The 26,954-nt window shown below is 55.5% G+C and overlaps 1 protein-coding gene across 1 annotated transcript in view; it reads left to right on the plus strand.

Moving 5' to 3' along the window:
* Window positions 1-498: 498 nt before the first annotated feature.
* Window positions 499-26,954, plus strand: part of SPSB4 (splA/ryanodine receptor domain and SOCS box containing 4) — a gene marked incomplete at both ends in the record, with an annotated part of 50,820 nt that continues 24,364 nt past the window's right edge. Inside the window, one exon of the mRNA XM_079794617.1 lies at window positions 499-1,192. Within this exon, the coding sequence (XP_079650743.1) occupies window positions 499-1,192 (694 nt within the window). The remainder of the gene's footprint in view (window positions 1,193-26,954) is intronic.

A 26,954-nucleotide genomic window follows, 5' to 3' on the forward strand; every position in this document is an offset into this window, starting at 1 on the left:
CCAAGTACAGACCATGGACGCTGAAGCCAGGTGGCCTGCGTTTGAGTCTTGGCTCAGCCCCTTCTTAGCTGTAGGACTTCGGTTACTTACTTACCCCGTCCGTCTCTTTTAGTTTTCTCATCTATAATTTGGGAGTCGTGTGTATGTCATGGGGAGGTTTAAGGATTAAATAAGCGAATAAATGTAAATCATTTAGAACAGTGTCTGGCATATGGCAAGTATTAGGTAAGTGCCAGATATATTAATTCATTATTATGAAGGCATGGTAAGGGCTCAGCCAAGGCATGGGCGTAAATGGCATCGATGCTGCTGTTATATAACCGGTGCCCTCTGCTTCCTTCCAGGAGCTTGGGCCCCTGCCCCAGCCCGGCAGAGGCTGTGGAGGTAGACCGTCCGGCAGCCTGGTCCCCAGGCCCCTGGCCCATCCCTGGCAGCGGGGAGCGGCAGGTCCCACGAGGTAGCGGCGGCCTGAGCCGGGGCCCCTCCTGGGAGTGAGCCATGGGCCAGAAGCTCTCGGGGAGCCTCAAGTCGGTGGAGGTTCGCGAGCCGGCGCTGCGGCCGGCCAAGCGGGAGCTGCGCGGAGCAGAGCCGGAGCGGCCGGCGCGGCTGGACCAGCTGCTGGACATGCCCGCGGCGGGGCCGGCGGTGCAGCTGCGGCACGCGTGGAACCCCGAGGACCGCTCGCTCAACGTCTTCGTCAAGGACGACGACCGGCTCACCTTCCACCGGCACCCGGTGGCCCAGAGCACCGACGGCATCCGCGGCAAGGTGGGCCACGCGCGCGGGCTGCACGCCTGGCAGATCCACTGGCCGGTGCGGCAGCGGGGCACCCACGCGGTGGTGGGCGTGGCCACGGCGCGGGCGCCCCTGCACTCGGTGGGCTACACGGCGCTGGTGGGCAGCGACGCCGAGTCGTGGGGCTGGGACCTGGGCCGCAGCCGCCTCTACCACGACGGCAAGAACCGGCCCGGCGTGGCCTACCCGGCCTTCCTGGAGCCCGAGGAGGCCTTCGCGCTGCCGGACTCGCTGCTCGTGGTGCTGGACATGGACGAGGGCACGCTCAGCTTCGTGGTGGACGGCCAGTACCTGGGCGTGGCCTTCCGCGGCCTCAAGGGCAAGAAGCTGTACCCGGTGGTGAGCGCCGTGTGGGGCCACTGTGAAGTCACCATGCGCTACATCAACGGCCTTGACCGTAAGTGCACCCCGAGTCTGCCTGACTCCGGGGGGGTGGGGTCGGCGAGGGAGGCTGGACGCAGGTGAGGCCCTGCCCTCCATCCGCACGTGGGGTGACCCCGCCGTGTGCAGAGTGTGATGAGAACGTGGACTCTCTGCGGACACGCTCTTGGGTTTGATTCTTGAACTCTCCTTTGCTGGCTGAGTGATCTCGCGCGGTGCCTCGGTTTCCCCAATGTTAGTAATTAGGGCTTAGGGCTGTGTTCTGTGTTGAAGATCGAATGAGGTAATGCCACAGGTGAAGGCATTAGTAGAGTGACTGGCACCTAATAAGGGCTGTGAGTGTGGATGCTGACTTGGAATCCTCGGGCCTGTATATAAAGGTTGTGCAAAATGAGGTCTCCCGGGTGCCCAGCCTCCTGCTCACAGCAGAAGGAGAGTGGCCAGGAGAAGGCACAGTCCCTGTACTTAAGTGCCGTGCGCAGAAGTTACTGATAAATAATAAGTAACGATCACAACTATCGTTTATTGACCACCTGCTGTATGCGGGGCTAAACACCCCAATTCCGGCTCTTCCTAGTGACCTGTCTGTTAAAGGGGCAGCCGTCTCTCCCCTCTGGCCGGTCAGCGTGGAGGAGAGCTGCACGTTGCGGAATCTTCTGGTTTTTCAAGAGGACCCAGAAATCTAGATTTTGTGTGAGCTATCCCGATCTTAAAGTTGGTCGCTGCTGAAAACAGCATGTGGGCCAACAAAACACCCTGGCAGGCTGCAGACGAGCCCGTAGGCTGCTGGGTTCGACCCCTAACGGTTCTAAGGTCTCCCTGCACTGAACGTACACAGTCATCCCTGCGAGGCCGCAGTCACAAACGTGGTTCCTGGTTTTAGGATGGCGTCACTCCTGGAGGCAGGGTGGCCTCTGGACAGCGGGGCACATGGATGTCTGTCCCATAACAATGCCAGGACCTTGTGGGCTCGCACACTCCTTGTCCAAACAGAGGTCCTGCCACACCCCTAAAAGCTCACCCCCCCCCCCCATAAAGCTCACAGAGGCGGGTGCTGAAAGCCAGAATTGCAGTTTTATTCGTTTTAAATGAGAGCCATAGTTGTCCCCATTTTAGAGATGAGAAAGCTGAAGAGTGGGGCTACAGAGAGCTGATACCAGGTCTCCCTGGGTGTGTGAGCCTCTGAAGCCCACTCTTTTTTTCATGCTTCCCCCATGAGTTGAGGGACTGAGGGTAACACTCAAGAAAAGCCAAGAACAAGGTTTCACTCAAGTAAGATTTATACTTAACGTGCAGGGTGGGTTGGCTTTTCAAGGGTTTCAAGCCAACAGACGTGGCTGGGATGCTCAGCTCCCTGGTGTAACCGGTGACATTCTTGCTCATATTTTGTTTTTCTAGTTGCTGGACTGAGATTGCCGTTGAATGGCACAGCGTTGTTCTGTTTGCTCTGATTAACTGGTTAAATCCAGGAGCAGATGAGTGTGTCCTGGGAAGGCTGGTTTAGTCATCCCAGTGCCTTGTGGAGAATGTTGGGACATGGTGACCAGGCACACGTCAGGGCTGAGAAAACCAGCACCAACAACACTCTGCTAAAATCAGAATTGGAAAACTTACTTGCCAGAATTGATCACTGGACTAGGCAGGTGGGCTTGGTGTACGGCTCTTGAGTCTGATCTGCCTTATTTCCAACCGCATCCGTAACGCTCGGTGCTTTTGTGTCTTTGGTGAGTCAGTCACCCTAATGCCTTGCGACTCATTTTACTCATCTGTAAATTGGGACAGTATCAGATCCTTTTCATAGCTACGGTGAGATCTGGTGTGGGGCTCCAATAATATGGTAGCTGGGATTAAAGGCTGACATTGATACCCTGTGGGAGCTACCTGAGCCGACAGTTGGGCCCCTGAGGTGGGCTTCCTCCTGGGCATTGATTCACCCTTGGGTATCATCTGGTGCTTGGTTTTCAGGTTCAAAGCTAAGGTGCTAGCAAGGTTGCAGCCAGTGGCTCTCCCACACATGATAGGATTGGAGCAATCTAGCCATGGTGTCCTCCTCGGTGTGCTGCTGGGGGTGGGGGTCTGCGTGGGGAAGAACAGTTGTGTTTGGGACATTTTGAACTCCTGGATCCTTCAGGTGACTAAAGAAACTCGAGACTGAAATTTGGAGTGTTCCATCCTCACACTGGCAGTGATTTTTTTTCAGGGTGGGCTGAAGCTGGAATGCCCATCCAGGACTCCAGGGGAGTCCAGGATGTCATGGGATGTGAGCCTATGGCGTCTCCCATTCGCTGACAGGATTGACTTGTCTGCTGTGCCACTGGCCTGTCCCCCCGATAGGGGTCATGTTCTCTGTCTCAGGCAGGGTATGCCTGCAGAAAGGGGAGCTCAGCTTCTCTGGGCTTCTAAAGGCCCATGGTCAGTGGGACAAGACCTGACTATGGGATGGGCCATCCAGGAGCTACTTGGGAAGGGACTCTGTGATGCCGATAGCTGGTGACCTGGGCTGAAGTCCACCTGTGGGTCCCTGGGCACTGGGAAGGGTTTGGCCCTCGGGAGTCGCTGGGCAGGGAAGGTGACCCAAGGTGGGATTCTGTAAACGAGAATCCTGAGCCCACAGTGGTCATGGAATGATGGCGGGTCCCCAAACTCAGACCCTCCCGGGATGTGGCCGCAGTTAGAGACAGGCTCAAGAGCAGAAAGGTGGGGCTGCTCTCTGGGGTTGTTTCCCCACAAGATCATGGGGCAGAACTCTGCCCAGGGCCCTCACAGAGCCCAGCGCCCACCAGGAGGCCAGGGACAATGATGACCTCCTCTCTCTGAACCCATTGATCTCCTTTGTAAAACGGGTATGACAAAGCTCGCCAGCACAGAGCAGGCGCACAGCGATTGGTGCTCACTGCTTTGATGAACTAGGTGAGCTGGGCCGGGTCCTGGGGTTCACTTATGGATGAAAACAGAAATGGCCTTGGTAGAGGCTTCTCCTCTAATGTGATTAAAGCAAGCTATCCCATTTTCTCAATTTTTGAATATTTATGACCGTAAAAGCAAGCCTTAGCAAGTGCTAACTGCATTGAACTCTGGAGCATGTGTTTGCTGAGGGAAGTGCTCTTTCCGTTGCAAATGCAGTTCTTCAGCTATGCCCTGGAGTGAAACCGCTCAGCACCTGGGGCTTGCTCTAAAGAGCTGCAGGCCTCTGGGGCCTCTGCTACCTGAGTGAGCTGAGAAAGGAAGCGAGGCCAGGCAAATGGGCAAGCTGTCTCCAGGTGACGGGGTCCAGGGCCCAAATAATGACAGCAGCAATAACGGATACGTATATAATAACAGCAAAAACTAATACAGTGCTTAGTCTGTGCTGGACTGTTATTCTAAGCACTTTACAAATTCTAACTCAGTCCTTGTGACAACTCTGTGGGCTAATACCTGTGTTATCATCTTTATTTTATGATGAAGAATGGAGGCACAGAGAGCTTGAGTAAGTTGCTCAAGGTCACACCGCTAGGAACTGGGGGAAGCAGGGTTCACCTTGGCAGGCTGGGCCAATGGGTCCCTGGTGGAGCTGTTTGCAGACAAGGCAGAAAGAGAGCAGACAGAAGAAGTTGCTTCAGGTGCAGCAAAGGGCGGGGACCCTTTCTTTTAGCTGTGAGTTTCGGGGAGGTCCTGAGATGCTGTCCCTGTGTTTCCTCCTCCCTCCCGGCACCCAAAGCTCTTGGCTCAGCACAGAGCTCCTCTGGGTGTTCCAAAAACGCTAGCTGCCTAAAGGCGGCCCCAGCAGTGGCCATGAATCGGGCATGCTTTGATTGCTGACGGGATAATGTCACTGAAAATGTCCCAACTGCTGTGAGGTTTGGCCCCTGGGATGGGCCAGGCCTTTGGAATCATCAGCTCTGGGCTGGTTTCAGGAATTGCTCCTGGGCTCATGCTCCTGGCTCCTCCTCCATGCTGGCTGCCAGGAGGGCTGACAGACTGGCTTTGTCTCCTGTCTTGGAGTTCTTGGGTGGTGCGTGGTACGTGAGTGACACAGGAAGTGGAGAGGAGACAAGCAGGCTTGGAGTCCTGAGCAGCTTTGATTTGGGGGTCACAATAATTATGCCTTTTAACAGATACCACCCATGTTCTGTGCCTTGGGCCAAGTATTGCACTCATTTTATTCTTTTTTCGTGTGTGTGTGTGTGTGTGTGTGTGTGTCACACAATAAACCTTGAGGCAAGGTGACTGTTATCATCCCCATTTTATAAAAGGAAACTGATTCTTGGAAAGTGAAGAATTTGCCTAAAGCCACACCGCCAGCAAGTAGCAGAGCTGTACTTAAACCCAGGTCATAACCGCTCCTGTGCCCGGCCCCGCGGCCTGGGCCAGCCCTGCTTCCATTCCGCCCACTGCGCAGGGCCTGATTCCACAGAGCAGGTGCTGGTGTCCCGGGCTGACTTTCTGAGGGTGGAGAGAGGGAACCGTAGGATCTCAGGCCTGACTGGCAGAGAGACTTGTCTGCCTGCATCGAGCCGGGGAAATTGTATTTCCAGACGTAGTTCCTAGATGGTTTAATTGATCTGCCAACAACTATTTATTGGCGCAATGGCTCAGCAGAGGAGGCTGGCGGCCAGCCAAGGTTCCCGGTATTGATGAAGGCCAGAGAGAGCTGTCTACCAGGATGACCACAAGGACACCATGCCCTCGCCAGAGCTTCCCTCCCAGTCTGCGCTGAACTCCTGACCTTCCTGCTCAGCTCCCCTGTGTCTCCTGGGTGGCGCGATCCTCACAACCCTGCTGACATCTGGACTCAGCTCCGCTTCCCTCCTAACCGGGTCCAGGCCTGGGCTCCCCGCCACCCCCTGCCCTATGATTCTGCCCTGAATCCAGCCCGCCCCCCAGCCCTCAGCCAGGGCTCTGTCCCCTGCACCCGCAATTCAGCACTGAGTTCTCCCCCTGTTCGCCCCATTCCCTCGCTTTCCATGTGGGTCTGCCTTCTTTCCCCAGATGGAGATGAAGTTGCTTGGGGCACAGAGGGTGACTCGGGAGGCATATGTGGGCAAGTGGACAGAGAGGGATTTAAAAATAGGATGCATTTACTTCTCAGAGGTAAACCATGTGCATGGCAGCACATTTAAACACTACCCAAGGGTAGCCAGTGAAATACCCCCACAACCCCCATAGCTCCCCAGTTCCTCTCCCTGCTGGCAACCACGGTTAGCAGTTGCTCATGTGTCCTGCCAGAATTTTATGACACAGACATTTTACACAAGTGTGATCACACTGCAAACATTGCTCTGCCTCTCATTTCCCCTCTTAATCCATCTTGGTGATTGTTTAATGTGATTGGCATGGAGCTGCTTCGTTCTTTGTTAACAGCTACATGGGTGTCCATGGTAGGGCTGTATTGTAATTTAATTATTCCATCCCCTATTTTTGGACATTAGACAGTTTCCAGACTTTGGGAATAAATTTTGATCTTGATTTGAATTCCATGTCTACCCCCTTCTGCCAAATCAACACCCTGGAGCCTTAGTTTTACCATCTGTGCAATGGGAATAATGATACGTACCTTGCAGAGTTGCTGTGGGTCTTAAAATCGATGCAGAAATGAAGCTTCTTCGGCATTACCAATCAGAGCATGCCCAGTGCCGAGCTCATCGTGGGCACCCGATGAATGCTTGTGAATGATTCCATTTCTAGTTTAAAATGCAGTAGAATAGCATCACTTTGTTATCAAGGAGGGTTTAAACACATGGTTGGACTCAGACCCTTTGAGGAGTATAATCCAGTCAGTCCTCACGTAAGGTGTACGTCAGCAGAGTAGGACTCCTGTGCCCCTGACCTGCCCAGAGGAGGCCACACTAAGTGTGTTCTGCTGCTGTTAGTGCTGTGGCTGCTCCTGCTGAAAGCGGCAGTTCTTTGAAGTGGAGACTGTATCCTTCTTGGCCAACCCCCACAGCACCCCTTGGAACAGAGTACATAGTAGGTGCTCAATAAATGCACATTCAGGTACTGGCCTCCCGTCCCTTGCACAGCTCTCTCTTTCCTGCATTGCAGCAAGACCTGAGCCACAGTTGGCTGGAGTAGAGGGGGCCTGGCTAGCAGCAGCTGCCGCCTTGAAAACCTGCCTCCTGAGTGACCCATTCCCACCTTGACTTGCGTGCCAGGCCGGGCACACCTGTCCCCACACCCAGGCCAAGCGGACGCTGCATTATGGTCCCTGCAATTCAATTCAGGATCTTGACATTCCAAGACAAAATGACTAGGCTGGTGCCTGATATATATAGTAGGTGTTGAGAAAGGTGGGTTTAAAAAAATGCCCATTATGACTTTCATAGCTCCCATAGATTGTAAAATTACTTAGTGTTGTTAAATGTGGAAACAATTACCGTTATTAAATTTGGGTCCACATTGTGAAATCTGAGGGATTTCACACCAGGGAGGATGTTGGTGTGGGAGGTTTTTGACCCTTTAGTGGCTATGATGGACATGCCATCTGAGGTTCAGAGGCCACTGTGAATGTGTTACAAATGAGCTGACAGTGCGTCGCCTTCACTCTGAGCCGTTTCAAAGTATCCGGCTTAATGCCGGGTTCAAGTGTTTTGTAGCTCCCGGTGGTGACTTGCCCGGTGAGTGTGTCAGCCAGGGTGTCCGAACAGGCAGTGTCCCCCCAGCTGTGCCCATGTGTGTTTGGGGGAGATGAGTGCTGAGGAGGTGGGTCTGAGGGCAGACTCTGCCTCCGAACAGATGTGTCTAGGCCGGGCTGCGGGCTGTCGGCTTCCGGACCTTTGGAAGAAAGAGAAGGGGAAAGAGGCCGTCTGTCTCCCGGTTTCAGGGGCTGGCAGGGCGGGGAGGGCCCCAGGCATCGGGGCTGGAACAGATGCGGTTCCTGCAGCCAATGCAAGGCCCTCACTTTACAGGTGGGCGCTGAATGGAGCAGGGAGCTGGGAGAACTTTTCCAAAGTTCCCTGCTGATTAAAAACATCCCCGGCCTCCGATCCCCCTTGAAAACACCTGGTCAGAAATGAGAGCGTGAGAATTCCGTGCAGTTTATAGGCCTGTCTTGAAGAACCCTGACACAAATGATGGAGGACATTGGAGTGCAGAAGGATTGGGGGGCGGGGGGGCTGAAGGGTTTCCTAGGGGGTGGCCTTGGGACGTGGGCAGGATTTAGATAGGTGCTCCTTCAGCCCCACGCACCCACACGAAGACCCTCTTTGGCTTCTCCATGCCTCCACATGCTCGAGGCCGTAGAACAATGAGGTTCAGCACATCAGAGACTGGAGATAACTGGTCTCTTCACTTACTCCTGGATGACCTGGGCCTAAGTTTCCTGCCTTCTCATACCTGCAAAGTGAGTATGGTGGTGGGACTCACCCCTAGGCCTGTCACCAGTGCTTCTCAAACCTCAATGTGCCTTGGAGTCAGCCGGGGGACGGGAGGGGGGGGGGTGGTGCGGTTCAGAGGGAGAGGTCTTGTTAAGTGCAGACTCTGACTCAGGAAAGCAGGGTGGGGTCCCAGGTTCTGCATTTCATCAGTTCCTAGGTGATGCCCATGATGCTGCCCGATGAAGGTGGGCAGAGGACCAGGCCACCACACTCGGTGGTGCCCCCTAGTCCCACGTTCCACCCGCCAAACCCCACTCTGATCCCGCAGCCACGTTAGTCTGCTTATCCCTCCGTGCCTTGGTCTGGGCTGACCTCTTTATTGGAAAGGGCCTCTTCCCCGTTCCAGCGAGGCCCGGCGTCGCCGAGCCTGGCTCTGCCACCGCCCCTCCTGGCTGGCTGACGTGAGGGCGGTTCCCGTGCCTTCGGCATCCATTCCCTTTCCCACCCAGCCCACTGCCCTCTTGTCCTACGACCACGTGACTCAGTCTATGTGTCCTGGAACCCAGGTCCTCACAGTTGCCAGCAAGGTCAACACAAGTCAATCCACACCATTATCCATGAATTTCCCACGAGGGCCACTTTGTTTGGGAAGGGATTATCGCCAATAGAGACAGCTCTTTGTTAAATATCATTGATTGAGCGCTTACAAAAGGCCAGACACCGCTCAGGGCTGCGGGCATCGTCCGATTTAAACCTCCACCAGCCAGTGCAAATGCTAGCCAGCTCCCTCTGCACATGAGCTCCCCTATCCCCCGCAGAGGAGGAGAAGGAGCTGTCTTCCCACTTCACACGCAAGGAGACTGAGGCCGAGGGCGATGAAGGGGCTGCTCACATGTGGCACATGCTTGGGAGGCAGCCATCTGCAGACTTGCACCCAGGCCTCAAACCCCAGTGCCCACGTCCCCAACCTCCACGCCACGCTTGTCACAGCGAGTGTTTACCGAAGCTAGCATTGGCAGGTCCCGTTTAAACACCCTTCAGTGCAGTATACAGTACAGTACAGCCAGGCTGCGTGCGCCCTCACCCTGCCGATTGGAATGGGTGCTGACGCTGATGGGTGCTGCTTGGGAAAGCCGTGGCTGGAGTCTGCCGCTTTGCAGGAGGGTGTTTAAACGACTGGGAGAGCGCGTGGCCTGCTGGTCAGGTGGCAAATGCCGAGGGCCGGGAAGCCAGCGGATCGCCCCAGTCTTGTCCCTTGGATGAGGTAAGGGGGCGGTTAGCGTGAGTTACGGCGTAGCCCAGACACTAATAAGGCTGCTTGTCTGCGGCCTTCCATAATTCAAGTTAAGGCTGTGCTGTTTAATAGCCCTTCTTCATCCGATCTTCCAGGACTCCGCGCCTCCTTAATGATTTATTTGCTTGGGATGAAATTAAGCCGAGACAGCGTGAGCTTGGAAAATACTGCCGTGCTGGCTTCCCACTTTTTTATCTTTGCTGGCAGCCGCTTCTATAAATAGAGCTGCCAGCCCTACTTTGTGACCCGACCGCTGGGAGCTCCGATGGGCACAGGCTTCCCTGTCACTGGCCCCTGAGACCACCCTTGATGGGGCACCTGCTGCCCCTCATCTCTCCCACCTCCAAGGCCAGTGACCCCACTGGGGTGCAGCGAGGGGCCAGAGCTGCCAGCAAAGACATTGTCGTCTCGGCTTAGAATCGTTTAAGGGGAAGCATTTGAGCTGAGCCATTTGGAGCCTCAGCCACGTTCCAGATGTTGGCCTACTTGTTGATGTTTCTTCCTCACAATGCATTTCACGAGGACGTCCCCGGGTGAGAGCCGCTGTGCTTCTGGTGTTTACTTAGGAGGGTGACCGCTCTCTGCCTGATGCCTGGGCCTCACTAGGAGGGGCACGTGGGGTCCCACGGGCGGCCGCCTCTGGAACGAGGGGCCAGAATCACAGCTGAGGGTCACTCACAGCGCTCACCCAGAGGCCAGGCGCCAAGAATGGGGTTGGGATGTTTAGTTGGGGCCCCTTTGGAAGTCCACATCCCAGAAGACTGAAGTTGCCTCAGGAAAGGGGGTGAGTGTAAGGTTGCGTGAGGACTGGGGTAGGCCCAGGAACGGGGGTGTGCCCAGGCACCCCATTGCTGCCTCAGCTGCACGTCTGTTCCACGGATGCCCCCCCCCCACTACTGTTTCTGACCTCTCCTGTGTGTTTTTTCTCTTCCCTCATAATGTGGGTGCCCTTTGGCTTTAGCTCAAGGTGGCCCTGACCCCAGCCCTGCGCCCTGATGGCTCCCTCCTCACTGTTGGCCGCACGGTGTTGTCCCAGGTCTTGTTTCAAGTCCTGAGAGCCGCTGATGGGCCCAGGGCTTCTCAGGTGCAGGCAGAGGTTCCCCTCCTCTGATTGGCTGCCTCTGGGTTGGGTCCTACCTGCTGGTCACTTAGCACACCCGCCTCTGTATCAGCATCCCTCAGGGAGAATGCGAAAAACACAGATGTTGGCTGTCTCTCACCTATTGAATGAGTGGGCCTTGGAGTGTGTGTGTGTGTGTGTGTGTGTGTGTGTGTGTGTGTGTGTGTGACAAGCTTCCCAGGTGATCATGTCATCAATCCAGCACCGGCCAGAAGTCGGCTGTTTGGCATACCTGGCTGGGAGGAGGCTGCTGGGTGGGTGGGTGCAAGGTCATGTGTTGGGAGGGGTAGGGGGGTGAGCAGTGATGTCCCGATTCCCAGGGACGGCTTGTGGGGAGTGCTCCCCAGGCAGCAGGGCTCAGGATCCCAGTCTGGACTGGGTCAGGCCTGGGGACCTGAGGACGGTGCTTGCAGCTCCGGTGCCAAGGAGACAGGCGCTCCGTCCGTGTGGCCTGTGTCAGTGCTGGGTGCTGGGTGCTGGGTTCGGAAAGGCCGCTTTGCCCCTTCGTTTCCTCCTGGAGCACCCCAGGGGGCCTCAGGAGGGACAGAAGCAATGCCCACAGTTAGTCCCTCGGCCAGGGCTCTGGGAGCCGTGTGTTCCTGTGTGTGCCACTTCTGTGCCCTCCCCCGAGATGGCGTAGGTGCAGTCGGGAGTCCCCTGAGTGGCTTCACTTTCCCCGCCCGTGAGGGCTAAACTATCCCTTTGCCCTTGTGTCCCGGCACCTGGCACGTGGTGGGCTCTCAGTCAGCGTCTATTGACTGAATGGCCGGTAACTAAGTCCACACAGCAGATGACCAAGCCCCCACCTTTGGGTGGAGGGCAGGCCCGGGGAAAGAGCACCCCCTTCCCACAGCCTCGGCACAGAACGGAAAGCGTGCGCATGCTTCTCACTGAAACTCCGGGGAAGGGACTCCTGAGAAGGTTCCAGCTAGCTAGAAACAGCACCTGGAAAGCAGGCGCACCCTGCCCTCAGCCACTAATTGGATCTGCGTGTAAAGGAGCCATTGCTTTTTCCACAGCCACACATGGTCCTGCGTAGGCAGTCTGCCCCTGGTGTGGGCAGGGACGGTGACATCAGCCATTTATCCTGTCACTCGGCGTTGGTGAAGGGCCCGCCTGCGCCGCCTGGGCCCGGAGCCACAGCCACGGTAGGAGGGGCTTCCCACCCGTCTGCCGGGCACTCGGTGGCCAGCTTCTGAACACCTCCTCTGGCCAGGCACTGGCGATGCTGCGATGACTATTCAGGGGGAGAGACAGACAGGAAAAAAACAAATGCCCTGGTAAAGTTAGATGTAGTTCAGTGTGATTTAAGAGAACAAAAGTGGAGGAAACGATGCAGAGTGTGGCTGAACTGCTGCCGTGGCCCCTTTCTGGGGAGGGGGCATGTGAGTGAGACCCACGTGAGAGCCGTGGGAAGATCCGGGGGGAGAGCACCAGCCAGCAAGGCGGGGCGTGGTGCAGGGCAGGCGAGGGCCGTGGGGCTCGGGGCGGGAGGGCCCGGCCTTGCCTTCCAGCCGTGAAATCAGCCACGTCACCGTTTTAGGAAAGTCATAAGCAGCCTTATTTTGGAGAAGCAATATGTGAAGTTTCTTTTCCACGGGGACAAGTCCCCGGTTTTACAGAGGACACGTTTGGGGGACTTTGGGGAGGGTGGCCTTCGACTGAGGCGGATATCGTCATTTCCGTTTGCACATGAGCTGGTTCGGGGGCCGTGCCCGGGCCGCCCTGCCAGTGGGAGAGCTGGTTTGAAGCCCATAGTTTATGTTTACACCTTGTCGTTGTTCCGGAAGCAGAACTCCAGGTGTGTGGATGTTGAAGCGCAGAGTGCCATGGTCTACCAAGAGCCCCCGGGCAGTCCAGCCTAGGGAAGGGGCCTCTACGGAGCGGGAGGGGGGCCCATGTGGTCTTGAGGAGTCCCCATCCCTCGCTGTTCTTTTGTAGCTGTTTTTTGTTTGTTTGTTTGTTTGTTTAAATATATCTTTATTGATCTCAGAGAGGAAGGGAGAGGGAGAGAGACAGGAACATCAATGATGAGAGAGAACCACTAACCCTCCCCCCAATACACGCCCCCCACCGAAGACCAAGCCCACATCCCCGGCACGTGCCTGGACCAGGAATTGAACCGTGACCTCCCAGTTCATAGGTCGATGCTCAACCACCGAGCCACCCACTGTCCACGGTGCTGTGGCTTCTCCACGTCTGGCTGTACCCTGGGAGGGGACCCCAGGCTGGTTCTGCTCAGGCGGGCTCTGCCCTCCCTTCTGTCCCCTGGCATGGCGGAGCCCCAAGGCTCGGACAGGCCTCTGCTGGCCTGGGCGCATGTCACGTCCCGGCGGGGCAAGCCACCCGGCAGGGACATGGTGGTTTGAGGGTTTTTGTTTCCCTTTTGACTGGCACGGGCAGCCTTCCTTGGCTCTTCAAGGCGTTTTGCCAAAATGGGTTGTTCAGATGTGTGAAGGTTGAAAAAGCATTCTCTACCTGAACTAATTGGATTTTACCCTGAGTCTGATTTGGGATGGAACAGAGGGAGGAAAAGAGATAAGTCCTAGAAGGAGACAACACTGGACTGGGAGCCAGGAAACCTGGCCACCAGCTATATGACCTTGGGTAAGCCACCTCCCCTCTCTGTGCCTCTGTTTCTCCATCAAAAGAAGGACAAGATGACCTCGAGGAGTCGCCATTATTCATTGGTATCAAATATTGAGAAACTGTCTGCATACCTGATTTGGGGGGACGAAAAACACTTTACACTGCTGCGCTGCCCAATACAGTAGCCATGTGGCTATTAACAGTTAAGTTTAAATTTATTAAAATTAAGCTAAGCCCGGCTGGCGTGGCTCAGTGGTTGAGCGTCGTTCTATGAACCAGGAGGTCACGGCTCGATTATTGGTCAGGGCACATGCCCAGGTTTCAGGCTCTGCCCCCAGTGTGGGGCGTGTAGGAGGCGGCTGATCAATGACTCTCTTATCATTGATGTTTCTCTCTCTCTCCCTCTCCCTCTCCCTTCCTCTCTGAAATCAATAAAAATATAGTTTTAAAAATTAAGCTAAAAATTCAGCTCTTCAGTTGCACTAGCCACACTCAAGTGCTCCCCAGCCACAGGCCCCCAGCATGAGGGGGTGGGTGCGGGAAGAAGATGCAGTGCAGATGCCCAGGCAACCTTACAGAAGGTCGGAGTTCCTGGGTGGGGAGAGCCATGAGGGGGGCAATGACAAGAGGTATGCCAGGAATTCAGAAGAAGGGGCCTGGGGGACAGGTGGGGCCAGGAGCCCTGCTGGAGGGAGAGGCAGCCTGTGGTGGAGACAACAGCCCAGAACACCCTGGTTCGGGTCGGGGAGCAGCAACGCGCTTCCTAGGTCCTTGGGTGAGGCCCTGAGCCCACTGGGTCTCTGTCTCCTCTGGTGAAAGGGGAGGAATAAGAAAGAGTGTTGTTATGGAGACGGACTAAATCAGGCCCTTGCAAGCCCTTTGCACATGGTACGGTCCGGATCATGTGAGAGGCTGTGGATGATGCATTTGACTTGTCATCATAGGCTGTCCGCAGCGTGATTGAAGGCACTGGGATTCCCTTCCTTCTCTCCACGTGGGCTCTTTGGGGAAGGCGACGAGTGTGTTCCTCCCGTGTCCCCCACAGCCCTGAACACGCACGTGGCTTTCTGTCCCTGCTGTGGAACCGCCGTGGGGCAGAGAGGCGCTGGCGGCCGCCTGCGGGGCCACGCTGGCTCTTTGCTTTCCTCCCGAGCCCACCGCCTTCCACCAGCGCGTCCTCATGCTCCTCCCTCCCTGTCCCTGACACATGTGTGTGTCTGGCTGGGTCTGGTTGTCATTTTCTGAACCCTTGGCCCATCTCAGGCTCCGACCCCCCGCCCCGCTGGTACATGTAAACAAATCAAGGGCAGAGGTCAAAGGCCAGGGCTGGGCTTTGCCAGCATCTCACGCGGGTGTGCGCTTGGCAGGAAGTAGCCTGGTGTCCAGTTTCATGATTCGGGTCCGTCCCCGGCTGAAATAGGCTTTCATCTGCATTCCTAGGTGACATTTCTGGCTGACTTGTTAGTGATGGATTGCCGGCTGCACACCAGCCATGGTTGGGTTCATTGCTCAGCTCCGGCTCTGGTGTTTCATGAAGTCCCCACCACAGATGTGCAGAACAGAGAGGGGAGTTTGAATGCCTCCAGAGCCATCTTTCCCACCCAAAATGGGTGTGCTTCCCAACAAAACTGTCGGTGAAGATAAGTCAGAGTAACCAGTTGTTGAACACCTCCCTGCCCCCAACGAAGGGCTTTATATATGCATATGCAATTCCATTAAACCCTTTGGAGTGGTTTGTGTTAATATCCCCATTTCATGGATGAAGACATTGAGGCCGTGAGAGGTTGCAGGGCCAGAACTGGAATTGGGACCCGAGTCTGTCTGATTCCCAGGTTCCAAGTCTCCCTTTCTTGGGCCTGGGGTCTTCCCTCTGCTGATGAGCTGCACCAGCACTTTACGCCCCTGAGATGCTTGAAGACCTGCTCTCCTTGCTCAGTCTTGGCGTGATGATCTGAACTTCTCTAGATGAGGGTTTAAGGCCAGGTTTTGCCGAGCTGTGTGACCTGGGCCGGCCACGGCACTCCCCTGAGACCCAGGCGCCTTCACCAGACAGTGGGCCACCTTACATATCCGAGGAGCTCGGTGCAGCGCCAGGCACATGGCTTCCCCTGCTTCTGTGGGGGGCCCGTGGGAACCGTGTGCCGTGGTTTCTCAGAGGAGACACTTGTCCCCACACTACCCAGTCCCACCACCCCTAGTAGAACCCTGGTGGTGGTCTCTCTCGGTCCCAGTCATGTCCAGGAGAAGACACAAGAAAGGCATCACCTCCTCCTGGCCCGACTTCTCCGCCTCCTGCCAGGAGAAAGGCCACACTGGCTCTGCCCAGGGAGGAGGGTCTTAGCTGTGCTTTTCTCCAGGCTGACCCGAGGGGATGTGCCCCTGTGTGGTCTCCCTCCCCGGGCCCAGCTGGCCCTGTAGCCCGCAGGCCAGCACCCCCATCTCTGCAGGCAGATCTCACCCCACACTTTTGCTTGTGCTGTGCCCCCTGCCTGAGGCCAGACCCACTCCTCCATCTGCCTAAAGCGATCCTTTCTCAAGGCTCAGAGAGATGCCAGCTTCGTTTTAAAAGTCCTCTTTGATCGTCTCGGTCCATGTTGACAGCTCTGGTCTGAGCTGCTGGAGCACCTTTGGGTGGATGGAGGGGATTTGGGGGTTTTTCAACACAAAAAGGAGGAAGGCACGGCCACCTTGTTAGTGACCAGTCCCCAGACAGCTCTCTCTGTGGCTCCTCCTCATCGGACTGTGGCACCTGCTTACCTCTCCCTCCTCTGAACTCCAGAAACTTCTGGAGGCCCTGAGGAGGGGAAAGACTCTGAGGTTAGGCAGAGAGCCGGGGTTTGAATCCCAGCTCCGCCCTTCCAGGCTGTGGGAATCTCTGGGCTCTCGCTGTGGTGTCATCAGCTGTAAAATGTGGCTCATAATGGCTGCGCTGGAGGGTGACAGAGAGAGGTCAGGGAGCCCGTCAGTGTGACAAGCCCCGTGCACGTCTCCAGCAGGGCCTCACTGCATGGAGCTCACGTGGATCCGTGTCTCCTCCCAGACTGCAGCCCGTGCTACCGCCCTGGGCGTGGTGCGCCATGAAGACTTCTTGGCTTTCTCAGTACTTGCTTTTGCGATGTTTCTCTATTAAAAGCAACCTGAGGCATTCCGAGGCTGAGAGCAAAAGCATGGTGCTTGCTCAGCTTCTGAGGGGCCCCTGCCTGGCCCCCTCTCCTCCTCCCCCACACCCCTGCCCTGGCCTCTCTGTGCCCTCCCCCATGCCGCCTGGGCGGCTACACAGGCCTATAAATCAAACCTGTCCCTAGAGACCTCTGACCCAAACCAGATGGCTATACAGCGCCAGCAGAGTAAGCTCAGTTTCCAACAATGCTTGACCCCTCCCCTGCCCGACCCGGGGCCTTGGAGCTCATTTAGACAGCTGCCCTGTCAATCACTACCAATTGGTGATCCAGCAGCTGGGGGCCATGACCTCTCAGAGATGCCTAGGGACTCTCTTGGAGACATTCTGTTAAGCCATATAAAGATCTCTTGAGGGTTTGTGGTGTCTGATTTCTGTGCCACAGGCAGTAGCCTGGCCCAATAGCCCAAGCTAGTGTGCTCTATGCTCCTGTCTACCACCACTTCCTCCAGGAAGCCTTCCCTGGCTACAGCTGCTGCTGGAGCTTTTGTAGCCTAGAATGTGTGACCCCTCCCGACACTCATTCATATGTTACTCATTCTTTCTACGGACATTCACGGTGCTACCTCCATCTGGGCCCACGGGGAAGCTTGGGCACTGCCCTTGCTACCAGGAGCTTCCCAAGATAGCTCTGGTTATAGATAATGACAGGAGAGGGTGATGGGGCTACAGCTGAGCAGGAGACAGAGAGCACCATGAAAACTCAGGAGGTAGATGCACTATAACCTTGTAATCCAAGGCAGCTTCCCCGGAGTCTTCCCACTTGAGCTGAGCCTTAAAGGAGGAGTGGTGTTTGCCAACTAGAGGAGGGGAGAGTGTGTTTCAGACAGAGGAACAGCATATAACAGGTACAGGCTTGGGGTGTGGAGCAGCTTGATAGTTTCAGGAGCCTGCAAATTGGACAGCGTGCTGGAAGTGCGCATGGGGAGTAAGTGGGTGTTAGGGGAATATCAGTATAAGTCTGGTCGGACTTTGTACAACCCCAAATCCCTAATACTATACAGGCTTAAACAAGAATAGAGGTTCGTGTCTCATTTAAGATCAGCCTGGAAGCAGGCAGTTCAGGGATATTGTGGGACCCCATGAGGTGCCCCAGACTCTTTCCACCTGCAGCTCTACTTTCCCAGCTTGTGACTTCCATTCCTAAAGGTACCTCGTGATCCGGAATGGCTGCCAGAGCTCCAGCCCTCGCATCCACATTCCAGGCAGTAGGATGAAAGCAGAGCTGAAGGAGGGCACACTGTCTCCCTTTAAAATGATGTCTCAGAAATACCATACTATGTTTCTGCTTACAGCTCATTGGCCAAAAGGTTATCACATACCACTCATAGCTGCAAGGAAGCTGAGACATGTAGTCCTAAGTGCTGCCTAGAATACTGTTCTACAAAGGATCCTGAGGCTTCACCTGGCCTCTGTGGGAAAGAACACTGAGCACAGTTAACAATGCCTTCCTTCTTTGTGGGCATGGAGCCAACAGCTGCGCTCGGAGTGTTTGCCATGCTGGTCTACAGCCAGAAGGTCCTCCCTCCAGGGATTCCCAAAGTGTTGGGTACAGTTCCTGCAAACAGTGTCAGGCACACGGCCAGCCACTCCCCAAAGCCCCAGCACCGAGCTGAATTCTAGGTGAAAGGTTTCTTGGTGTTCTGCCGTCTGATTTTGTTCTGATCTGTGGCCTCCTTAATGTGTCCGTTGCCCTTCTGCCAGTCCGGAGTCCGAAGAACAGTCCTTGCGGTTAAAGCATGGACTAGGACAAGAAAGAAATACAGTGTCACCAAGGTGGCTGCAGCCGCAGCTCCCAATGAGACCTTTTCCAGAATGCAATAATGCAGAAAGAATTTGAGGAAAGTCCTGAGCCGTTTTATTTTCACAGCTGGAAATGTATTGTCTCCTGGTTTAATTTCACACCTGCTGTGAAACAGGACGAGTACTATGTGCCTTGAGGGGTTGTTAAGAGGATCACAGGAAACAACAGAGGGCAAAGCAGGCATGAGACACCGAAGGGAGCGGTTAGGCTCTGACCTCCACTGCCTGGGTTCCAATCCTGGCTGTGCTGCTGATTGCTGTGTGACCTTGTGTATGCTACCAAACCTCTCTGTTCCTTTGTTTCCTTATCTGTGAAATGGGATAATAATAGTACCTACCTTGTAGGGCTATTGCAAGGCTCACCCACGTGATAATATACATAAAGAGCTTAGGACCCAGCGTCTGGTGTGTGCATGTTAAAGGTATTGGCTCTGAAGAGCAGGGGCTTGGGATCAGGAAGGCCTGGGCTAGGATTCTAGGGACGTTGCCCCTCTAGGACCTGGTTGCCGCATTTGTAAAAGAAGAATAATATGTCCCGCCTTGCAGAGTGAGGCTGCAGAGTGACACACAGGACACGCTCCGTACGTCAGAACTATGGGGAAGGTTACAATGATGATGCTGTGCCCCAGGCTCCGCTATTAGAGCCTTTACCTGATAAGAACACCATGGGGAAACCGAGGCAGGGGGACTTGCCCAAGGTCACACAGCTGGTGAAAAACAAAGCTGGGATCTGACCTCAACTGACCCAGAGCTTGTGAGTCCTGCGTGGGGACGTCGGTGCTGAAGCAGAGCAGACCCGGGTTTAGGAGGGGAAGGGCTGAGGGTGGAGATGGCCCAGAGCTTTGGGGACAGCCGCCCCGAGGTGACACGCAGCACCGAGGACCGGACTTCTGAGCTCTCGTGGTCAAATCTGCACACCGGACCCTGACCCTCACTCGGAGAATGAGCCCTCCAGGCCTGCCTCGAAGGAGGACCGTCCTCACGGGGCTCATGGGATAGGCCGTGTGCTCAGTCGTGTGGCTGTGGTGAGGGTGACAGACGCAGAGGTTGACAGGGCGGGGCTGAGACAGGCATGCAGCTCACAGCTGCGGGTTTTGGACTTCAGGCTACCATGGCTGTGGGAGCCACCAGGCGGGGGGGTGGGGGGGGGCTGGAGGAGCTGATGAAGCCACATCTGCAGAGGATGCCAGTTCGTGGAGGGTGGGAGGCACGGAGGACTTGGTGCAGACAAGACTGGAGGAGTGGGAGGCAGGCAGGCCACGCAGGGAGGTGACCCAGGAGGAGGGACCCAGCAGGAGGCAAAAAGTCCAGGGTGTGCTGGCGAAGCCCCCAGTTTTGGGGTCCCAGCACCGTCAGGCAGTGTGGCCGCTGCTTTGCACCCCGATCTTGTGTCCTGGGGAGCGGGCGTGATGTACCCGTTGTCCAGATGAGGAGGCAGACGCTCCAGAGGTGGCCCGGAGCCCAGTGCCTTCACGCCTCAGAGCCCTGCACTCCCCGAGCCGCCAAGGCCGACCTGGGGGGCGGGAGGGGGGAGGCAGAGGAGAGGGATGGTGAATGTCTCCAGCCGCAACCTGAGGAGTTGCTGTCTCTTCTGCAGAGGGGGTGGGTGGTGGGTCACTTCTGTGCTTACAACGTTAAGAGATAGACTTTTCTTTAGGAAGCAAATGTTTGGTTGTGCTCAGTGAGCAGGAAAATGGAAGTGACCTTGGAGCGAAGATTTAAAGCCCCAGTGGCCATTTAGGCAGCACCGTGCGTCATGGCTGGGACCCTGGTGTCAGTGATAAATGCACTGTGCGCCGTGGCGGGGAGCGGCCCACGGGGCCTCCCTGCTCTCGGAGTTCCAGCTGGACCCGAACCTCCTTCCCAGATCCGCCTTGGAAACCGTCCCTGCAGAGGCGGCTGGCACCAGCTTCAAGGGAAGGTGTCACCAGTGCTGTGTGGGGACACAAAGGGCACAAAGTCGATTCTGCTGCACAAATTCCCTCGGCAAAACAATGCCGCTCGGAGGCTGTGCCCGAGCAGGTGACCGAGGGCTATTTCCAGGTGGCAGGGAAGAGGTGACTGTTGGGCTTCCTTGTGCTTAATGTCCTTCCCAAACCGCCCACACAAAGGTGTCATTGTGAAAAGCCCAAGAGTCTCCGGCCATCCCTCTTTCCCAGCAGATTCTTGGGAACTGCATCCCCTCGCGCCCCCCCCCCCCACTCCACCCCCCCGCCCACCCCAGGTTTCAGAGCCGCTGTGGTGGACAGTCCCAGCCCGTTGTTCCCGCACTATGGTGGCATCCGCTCCCTCCCAGGACATTCCCTTGGGGGTACCCCTCAACCCCCTGCGGGGCAGGGCTCGGTGGATAAGTGCCCCACCTCCCCAGCCTCCAGTGGGACAGTTCTGAGGTGCGTTCTACACAGCTGGCCAGAGGGTCCCACAGAAATGAGCCCCAGTCACCCACAGTGTCGACTCATCAACGCACCCTTTCTTGTCTCACTCCCTTCCCTGTTTTACTCTCCCCCTCCCTCATTTTTATTTCCTGAGATCACCTGCCCCCAAAACTACCTGCACCCAAAGCCTTGTCTCAGGAGAACCCCCGTAAGACATGCCCGCTGTCACCACTTGCTTGCAGAGCCCCTCAGACCCGTTCCAGGCATACACAGGCACATCTGCATCCGCCTCTAACACTGATCACTAGATTCACATCTTGTTCCCTCTCTGCTTGTCGTATTCCATCCACACAATAAATTCACTGAGTAAGCAACAGCAACAAAAAGCCATGAACGGGTCCACACTATACTTACCCTCTGAAACCTCATCCTTCATGACTGAATGCCGGGTGCCAGTCGGTGCACCGAGGAGCCCTTCCAGCCTGCTTCCTGCTGCACCCCCCAAGGATGGGACTAACCCCAGCTAGAGGTATGACCCTCAAGGGAGGGGAGTGTGTGAGGAACCCTTGTCCTCGTCCAGCAGGCCAGTATTCAACTGTCCAAACAGGGGCCACGCCTTCTCCACCTCCCGCAGACCTGGGCTGGGTGTTTTGGCTGCAGAGATGGGCTGACAGGGTCCAGCTCATACATCCACCTCAGAAAAGGGACAGAGAGCACACAGGGGACACAGATCTGGGGTGAAGGACAGCTCTGCAGCGGAAGGGACCTCTGCCTGGAGGTACAGCCCGAAGGAGCAAGGCAGGCCCTGGGGGCAGTTTGAGCAAAGGCTGGGGGTGTGGCAGAGGGCATGGGGAGGGCGCGGAGGCGCGGAGGACATGAGCGGATATGGTGTTTCTACCCACTGAGCCTACCATTCGTTGATCTTGACTGCTTCTTTTATTGGAGACTTGCACAAACCTGTGTCTGCCAGCAGCCTCAGGGTCAGGAACCAGGTGAGATGATGGACAGTTGGACGCATTTAGTCGGAAGCCCTGGCCTTATTCCCTGGAGAATTTGCCAAAAGCCAGTTATCTTTGAAAAACCAATTTTCAGGGATTTCACAGAAATCTTGCCAGAATGTGTGGGTGTTGACAGCTCTGTCCCTAATTAGCTGGTGACCTTGAGAAAGTCACTTTAGAGCCTCCTTTGGAATTGCTTTTTGTTGCTTCCTTAAAGCAGCCGGTCAGACCTAGGTGTGTCTCCTTGTGAGGAGCGGGAATCCTCTTGGATGATGCTGGCCACCTCCCCCTTTTCTGCTTCTGCCCCCCTTCAGTCTACTTAGACATGTAGGGAAATACGAAGCAGAACAGTTCTCATTCATGTCCTCTCTCTTTCTCTTTCCCTCTCTTCTCCTCCCACCCCTCCTCTCTCCTCCACCTCCCAGATTGGAAATATACATTAGGGTCAGCACAGAATTTAAACCCCAAGTCTACCACCGTATGACCCTAGACAAGTAATTTTTTAAATTCACTTATTCTGCACATGTTAATTGAGCATCTACTATGTGCCAAGCACTATTGCATACACAGCAGGGACAAAACAGACAAAAATCCCTGTCCTTATGAAGCGTATACTTTAGTAGGTGGAGGTAGATAACCATTCAATACACAGATAATAAAAGGTTAGCTAATGGTAAGTGCTATAGAGAAAAATAAAGTACTGAAGGGGCTAGAGTGAGTTGGAAGAAGCTGGAATTTGCAGATTTAAATAAGGTGTTGAGGAAGGTTTTGAGAAAGTGACATTTGAGCAAAGAACTTGAAAGGAGAGGGAACGAGCAAGGTGGGTGTGTCTGGAAAGAGCTATCCAGGCAGAAGTCACAGCGAGTGCAGAGGCCCTGAGGCTCATGGAACCCGTGGGCAAAGGGAAGAGGAGCCGGGGTGAAGCCACAGAGGAACTGAGCCTGGGGGTAGGCAGGTCAAGTATGACGTCTGGCTTTGTCTCTGAGCGACATGAAGAGTCTATGGGTCCGGGAAGAGGAGTGACGACTTGCGTCGGGTTTTAGCAGAGTTGCTTTAACTGTGGTCTTGGGAATAAGTTGTAAAGGAGCAGGGAGGTCAGTTAGGAGGCTGTTTTCATGCCGGTGGCTTGGATCAGCATGGTAGCAGTCAACGTGATGAGAAGTATATATTCTGAAAGACCAGCAGGATTTGCTGTGGTCGGGGGAGAGAAAGAGAAGAGTCAAAGAGTCAAGGATGATCTCCAGGTTTGAGGCTCAGCAACCGGAAGGATGGAGGTGCCATTAACCGAGATGGGCAGGTCTGATGGTGATGGGAACTTGACCTTGGATCTGCGAAGGCTGACAGGGCCATCGGGCATGCAGGAGGAGGTGCTGCGTGGGCAGCTGGGTAAGGGGTGCCGAGGAGAGGTGCAGCATCCAGAAGATCTTGACAACCGGGATACAAGCCCTTGGGCACTATAATGCTTAGAAACCAAGCCTCAGTCTCTCCTTCTAAAATGGGGATTAAAAACCATAACCACCTCAGAAGGGCTGTTGTGGAGATTATGTGAGATAGTGCATAATAAGAAACAGCACAGAGTGAGATACCATAAACACGAGTTGTTGGTAACGATAGAAATTATTGTCTCAACAAACATAGTGCCTCTTACTTACAAGTGCTTTTCAGCGTTTACATCTACTTGCTATTATTTTTGACCATCTAAAGTGTCCTGAGCAGCCCTGGCTGGGTGGCTCAGCTGGTTGGAGCATCGTCCCATACACCAAAAGGTTGGGGGTTCATTTCCCGGTCACGGCACAAACCTTGTGTGTTTGGTCTTGGTTGGGGTGCATATGGGAGGCAACCCATCGATGTTTCTCTCTCAACATGCTTATTCTGCTAGCCCCGTGGTCGGCAAACTGCAGCTCGAGAGCCACATGCGGCTCTTTGGCCCCTTGAGTGGGGCTCTTCCACAAAATACCACGGCCTGGGTGAGTCTATTGTGAAGAAGTGGCATTAGAAGAAGTTTAAGTTTAAAAAATTTGGCTCTCGAAAGAAATTTCAATCGTTGTACTGTTGATACTTGGCTCTGTTGACTAATGAGTTTGCCGACCACTGTGCTAGACTAACTGAGGTGTAACTTAATTCATCAGAACGTTTGATCTTAGGTGACGCAGGAGGCCCAGAGCGGTTAAGCGGGGCTCTAGGCCCACAGTGGATCAGTCACAGCTGCAGAAACTTGCGCGGCTCCAGAGCCGCCTTAGCACCGTGCCTGCTGGAGAGGGGCTGTGCCGGCTGCCAGGCCCGGCTGTGCTTCCCTCCTCCCACACCGATGCTTGTCACACACACAGAGATATGTTTATGCGCATCTCAACCTCTGCAAGAGGCTCAGATGGAAGCCCTGGTCGTCCTTACCAGCGGGGTATGAGGAGCCATGTGCCCCTTCCCCAGCTTCCCGGAGCCTGAACCAGGCCTCGCTGAACTCTTGGCAACCCGCCCCCTCTCCTGATACCACGTAAACCTCCTTGCAGTTTCCTCTTCTGGGAAGTGGGTACCAGCAGGGTCGTCGTTTCCCCCTCAGGAGGCCAGGAGGCTCTATGGGGGGTGTCCATAGGACAGCCCACCAGGTGCCCAGCGCACAGCCCACGTTTAACAAATGCCACCCTGGCCGGGCCTGGTTCCCTTTGTTCAGTGGTAGCTGGGCATGCTCACTCTGTTTCTAGAACAATATTTGCGGCAGCCTCGCTCTGGGGGCCAGTCGGAGGACGGTAGTCACTCTGCCTGGACGCAGCTCCATCCTGCTCTTCCTCCTCTGGCTCCCACAGCAGCCCTCTCCATGCTGCCCGGGCATCGCCACCCCCTCCTCCCTCCACCCTGGGCCTGGCGGGCCCTGCACCTCTAGCCCGGCACTGTGGGGGAAGGGAGCCGCGGCAGAGGGGCGGAGGGGCCTGGGCACAGGCATGTGCCCGGTGCCAGGTGTGAGGGTGATGTGGCAGCCCCCGCGCCCCTGGAGAGGGTGGTTTCTGCCAGCTGCGGAGTCTGCGGAGGGCATGTTCGGGAAGGGATTTCCGGGCTACTCTGAGGCGGAAAATTTGAGGCTGTAAGCTCCTCAACAGCTGTGTCCTCTGTATTGTTTGGGCCTCTGCCTGGAGCGCCATGGCTACGGGATGAATACAAATGCATAATGGAAGAGGCTGTCCTGGGGCTCAGAACAGACTATTCATTCCTCGCTCCCCCACCTGCTCCCTTCCCGCTCCCCTGGGGCTCTGCTGGGACTTGATGTTGTCAAAACTCATATAAATCCTAATGTCATCTGGCTCTGCTGTCAGCAGGCCCCAGACATTTCCACTGCTCTCTGTGCGAGGAATGGTGGGGAGGGCCGTGCCTGCCCAAACTTCCCGGGAAGCAGTTGGGACCTGGAACACAGGGACGGCTCAGAACGCGGCGTGCCTTGCCCCCTGGAACATTTTAGGTAATCTGCCCCAGTGCTTTCTGCGTGAGTGGCTGGGCCTCTTCTCAACCCCCCACATGTTCTCTGAGACAGCAAGTGCAGCCACGGAGAAATGTATAGCGAGGGGGACAATGGGGCTAAGCAGGGTGGGGCTGGCGCTGCGGGCAGAGGGACTCCCCAAGAGAAAAAGGACCAGGAACCAGATGTGGTGTCATTTGAGATCTGGGGTCCAAAGTGGGGAGCAGTGAGGATATGCCTGTGAGCAGGTCTGGGCTGAGTCCGGGCCCGGATTCAGGAAGCCGGGAGCCCATGGATGGGGCAGACACAGCCCCCAAGCCAGAAGCTTCTTCTAAGCTCCCCCGGGGAAGCAGAGCCAAACCTGGGATGTGGTGACTACCCAGGGCCACAGGTAGAAGCAATGAAAGAGGGGCATAGAGAGCAGGTGATTTTAGTGACCAGGAAGAGGTAGATTGGATGATGGACAGCCAGGGCCCTCTAACACAGGTTCTGGTGGGACCCCGCTTCCTGTTCTCTGGACCCCATGCTTCTTTGGATGCTCATGGTAGTTTTAGCTAACTGGGCAGCCAGCTCACATATCCAGTCTCAGGGAGCTTGTAACTCTCCTTCACTGAACATGCTGCCAGCCCTGCTCTCCCTGGCCTGCCAGCTGGATTTATGTCCAAGGCCGTAAAAGAGGACTTTACAGGAATTACCGGTGGGTTCCACCTTTTTGCATTATGGCAGATTTCCTAGAGTATGGAGGGTATTTGGTTTTCTAATTCCATACTCTGTATTATCTCTTTTTTAGCTTGTGCTGCTTAACATGTTAAAATATACACCGTCCTGCACTAATTATAATGAGGGTATAATTGAGAGTTGAATTGTGCTAAGTTGCAATTGACTTCTTGATGTAATGCTCTTTTATTTGGAGTAGATAGTGAATTAAACATGTATTAATTTTGCAAACTTGCCCCTGCCCCAGTCATTTTTGAACCAATGAATTCATGCCAGGTCTCCAACATTTTTTGAGGCCCTTAAAAAAATGTGTAGTCCGGAGCCTCGTGCCTGGCGTGCCCCAGGGTTGAAACAGCCCGGCATCTCCCGCTCTCCTGGTCAGCGGCATCCGCGTCCTGGCTGACCTTCCTGTCTCTGGGCCCCCTGTCCTCACCCTGGCATCTTTGGTCCGTGGCTTCCAGATTCATCCCTCTCAGACACCATTTCTTCCGGCTCCACCCTTTCCTGACCATCTGTGCTATGGCAGGAACCAGGCCAGGCCACTCGGCCTGCAGGGCGGCCTCGCCATCACCAGCTTCCAGCCCCATGTGGCCTAGCGTCCCTCTGTCCTCACACAGGCCGTCCCTGAAGTCAGGCCGGGCCTTTGTTGGCCCTGGAACCCATCTTCACCATTGTCCCTGCTCCGACTCACCCTGAGAACGGGAAGAGCCTCAGTAATTCTGTCCCGGGCTTTCCAACAACAGAGACCGTGTTCCCGAGCCTGCCCACGTGATTGAAGCTCATTCCCTTCCGTGGGAATAGCTCCTGAGGCCTCTTCCCTTTGACTTTCCGCTGGTCTCTCGGAGGAGGAGACTGGCCTCCCCTCTGTTAAGTGAGGAGGGGTGGGCTCAGAGATCTGAAGGTAGTGCTATTTGGGAGGAGGGACCCGGGGGAGAGCTGGGATGTAGCTGATGCCACAGGACAG

Source organism: Cnephaeus nilssonii, assembly GCF_951640355.1.
Source record: "Cnephaeus nilssonii genome assembly, chromosome: 17".
Lineage (NCBI taxonomy): Eukaryota > Metazoa > Chordata > Mammalia > Chiroptera > Vespertilionidae > Cnephaeus > Cnephaeus nilssonii.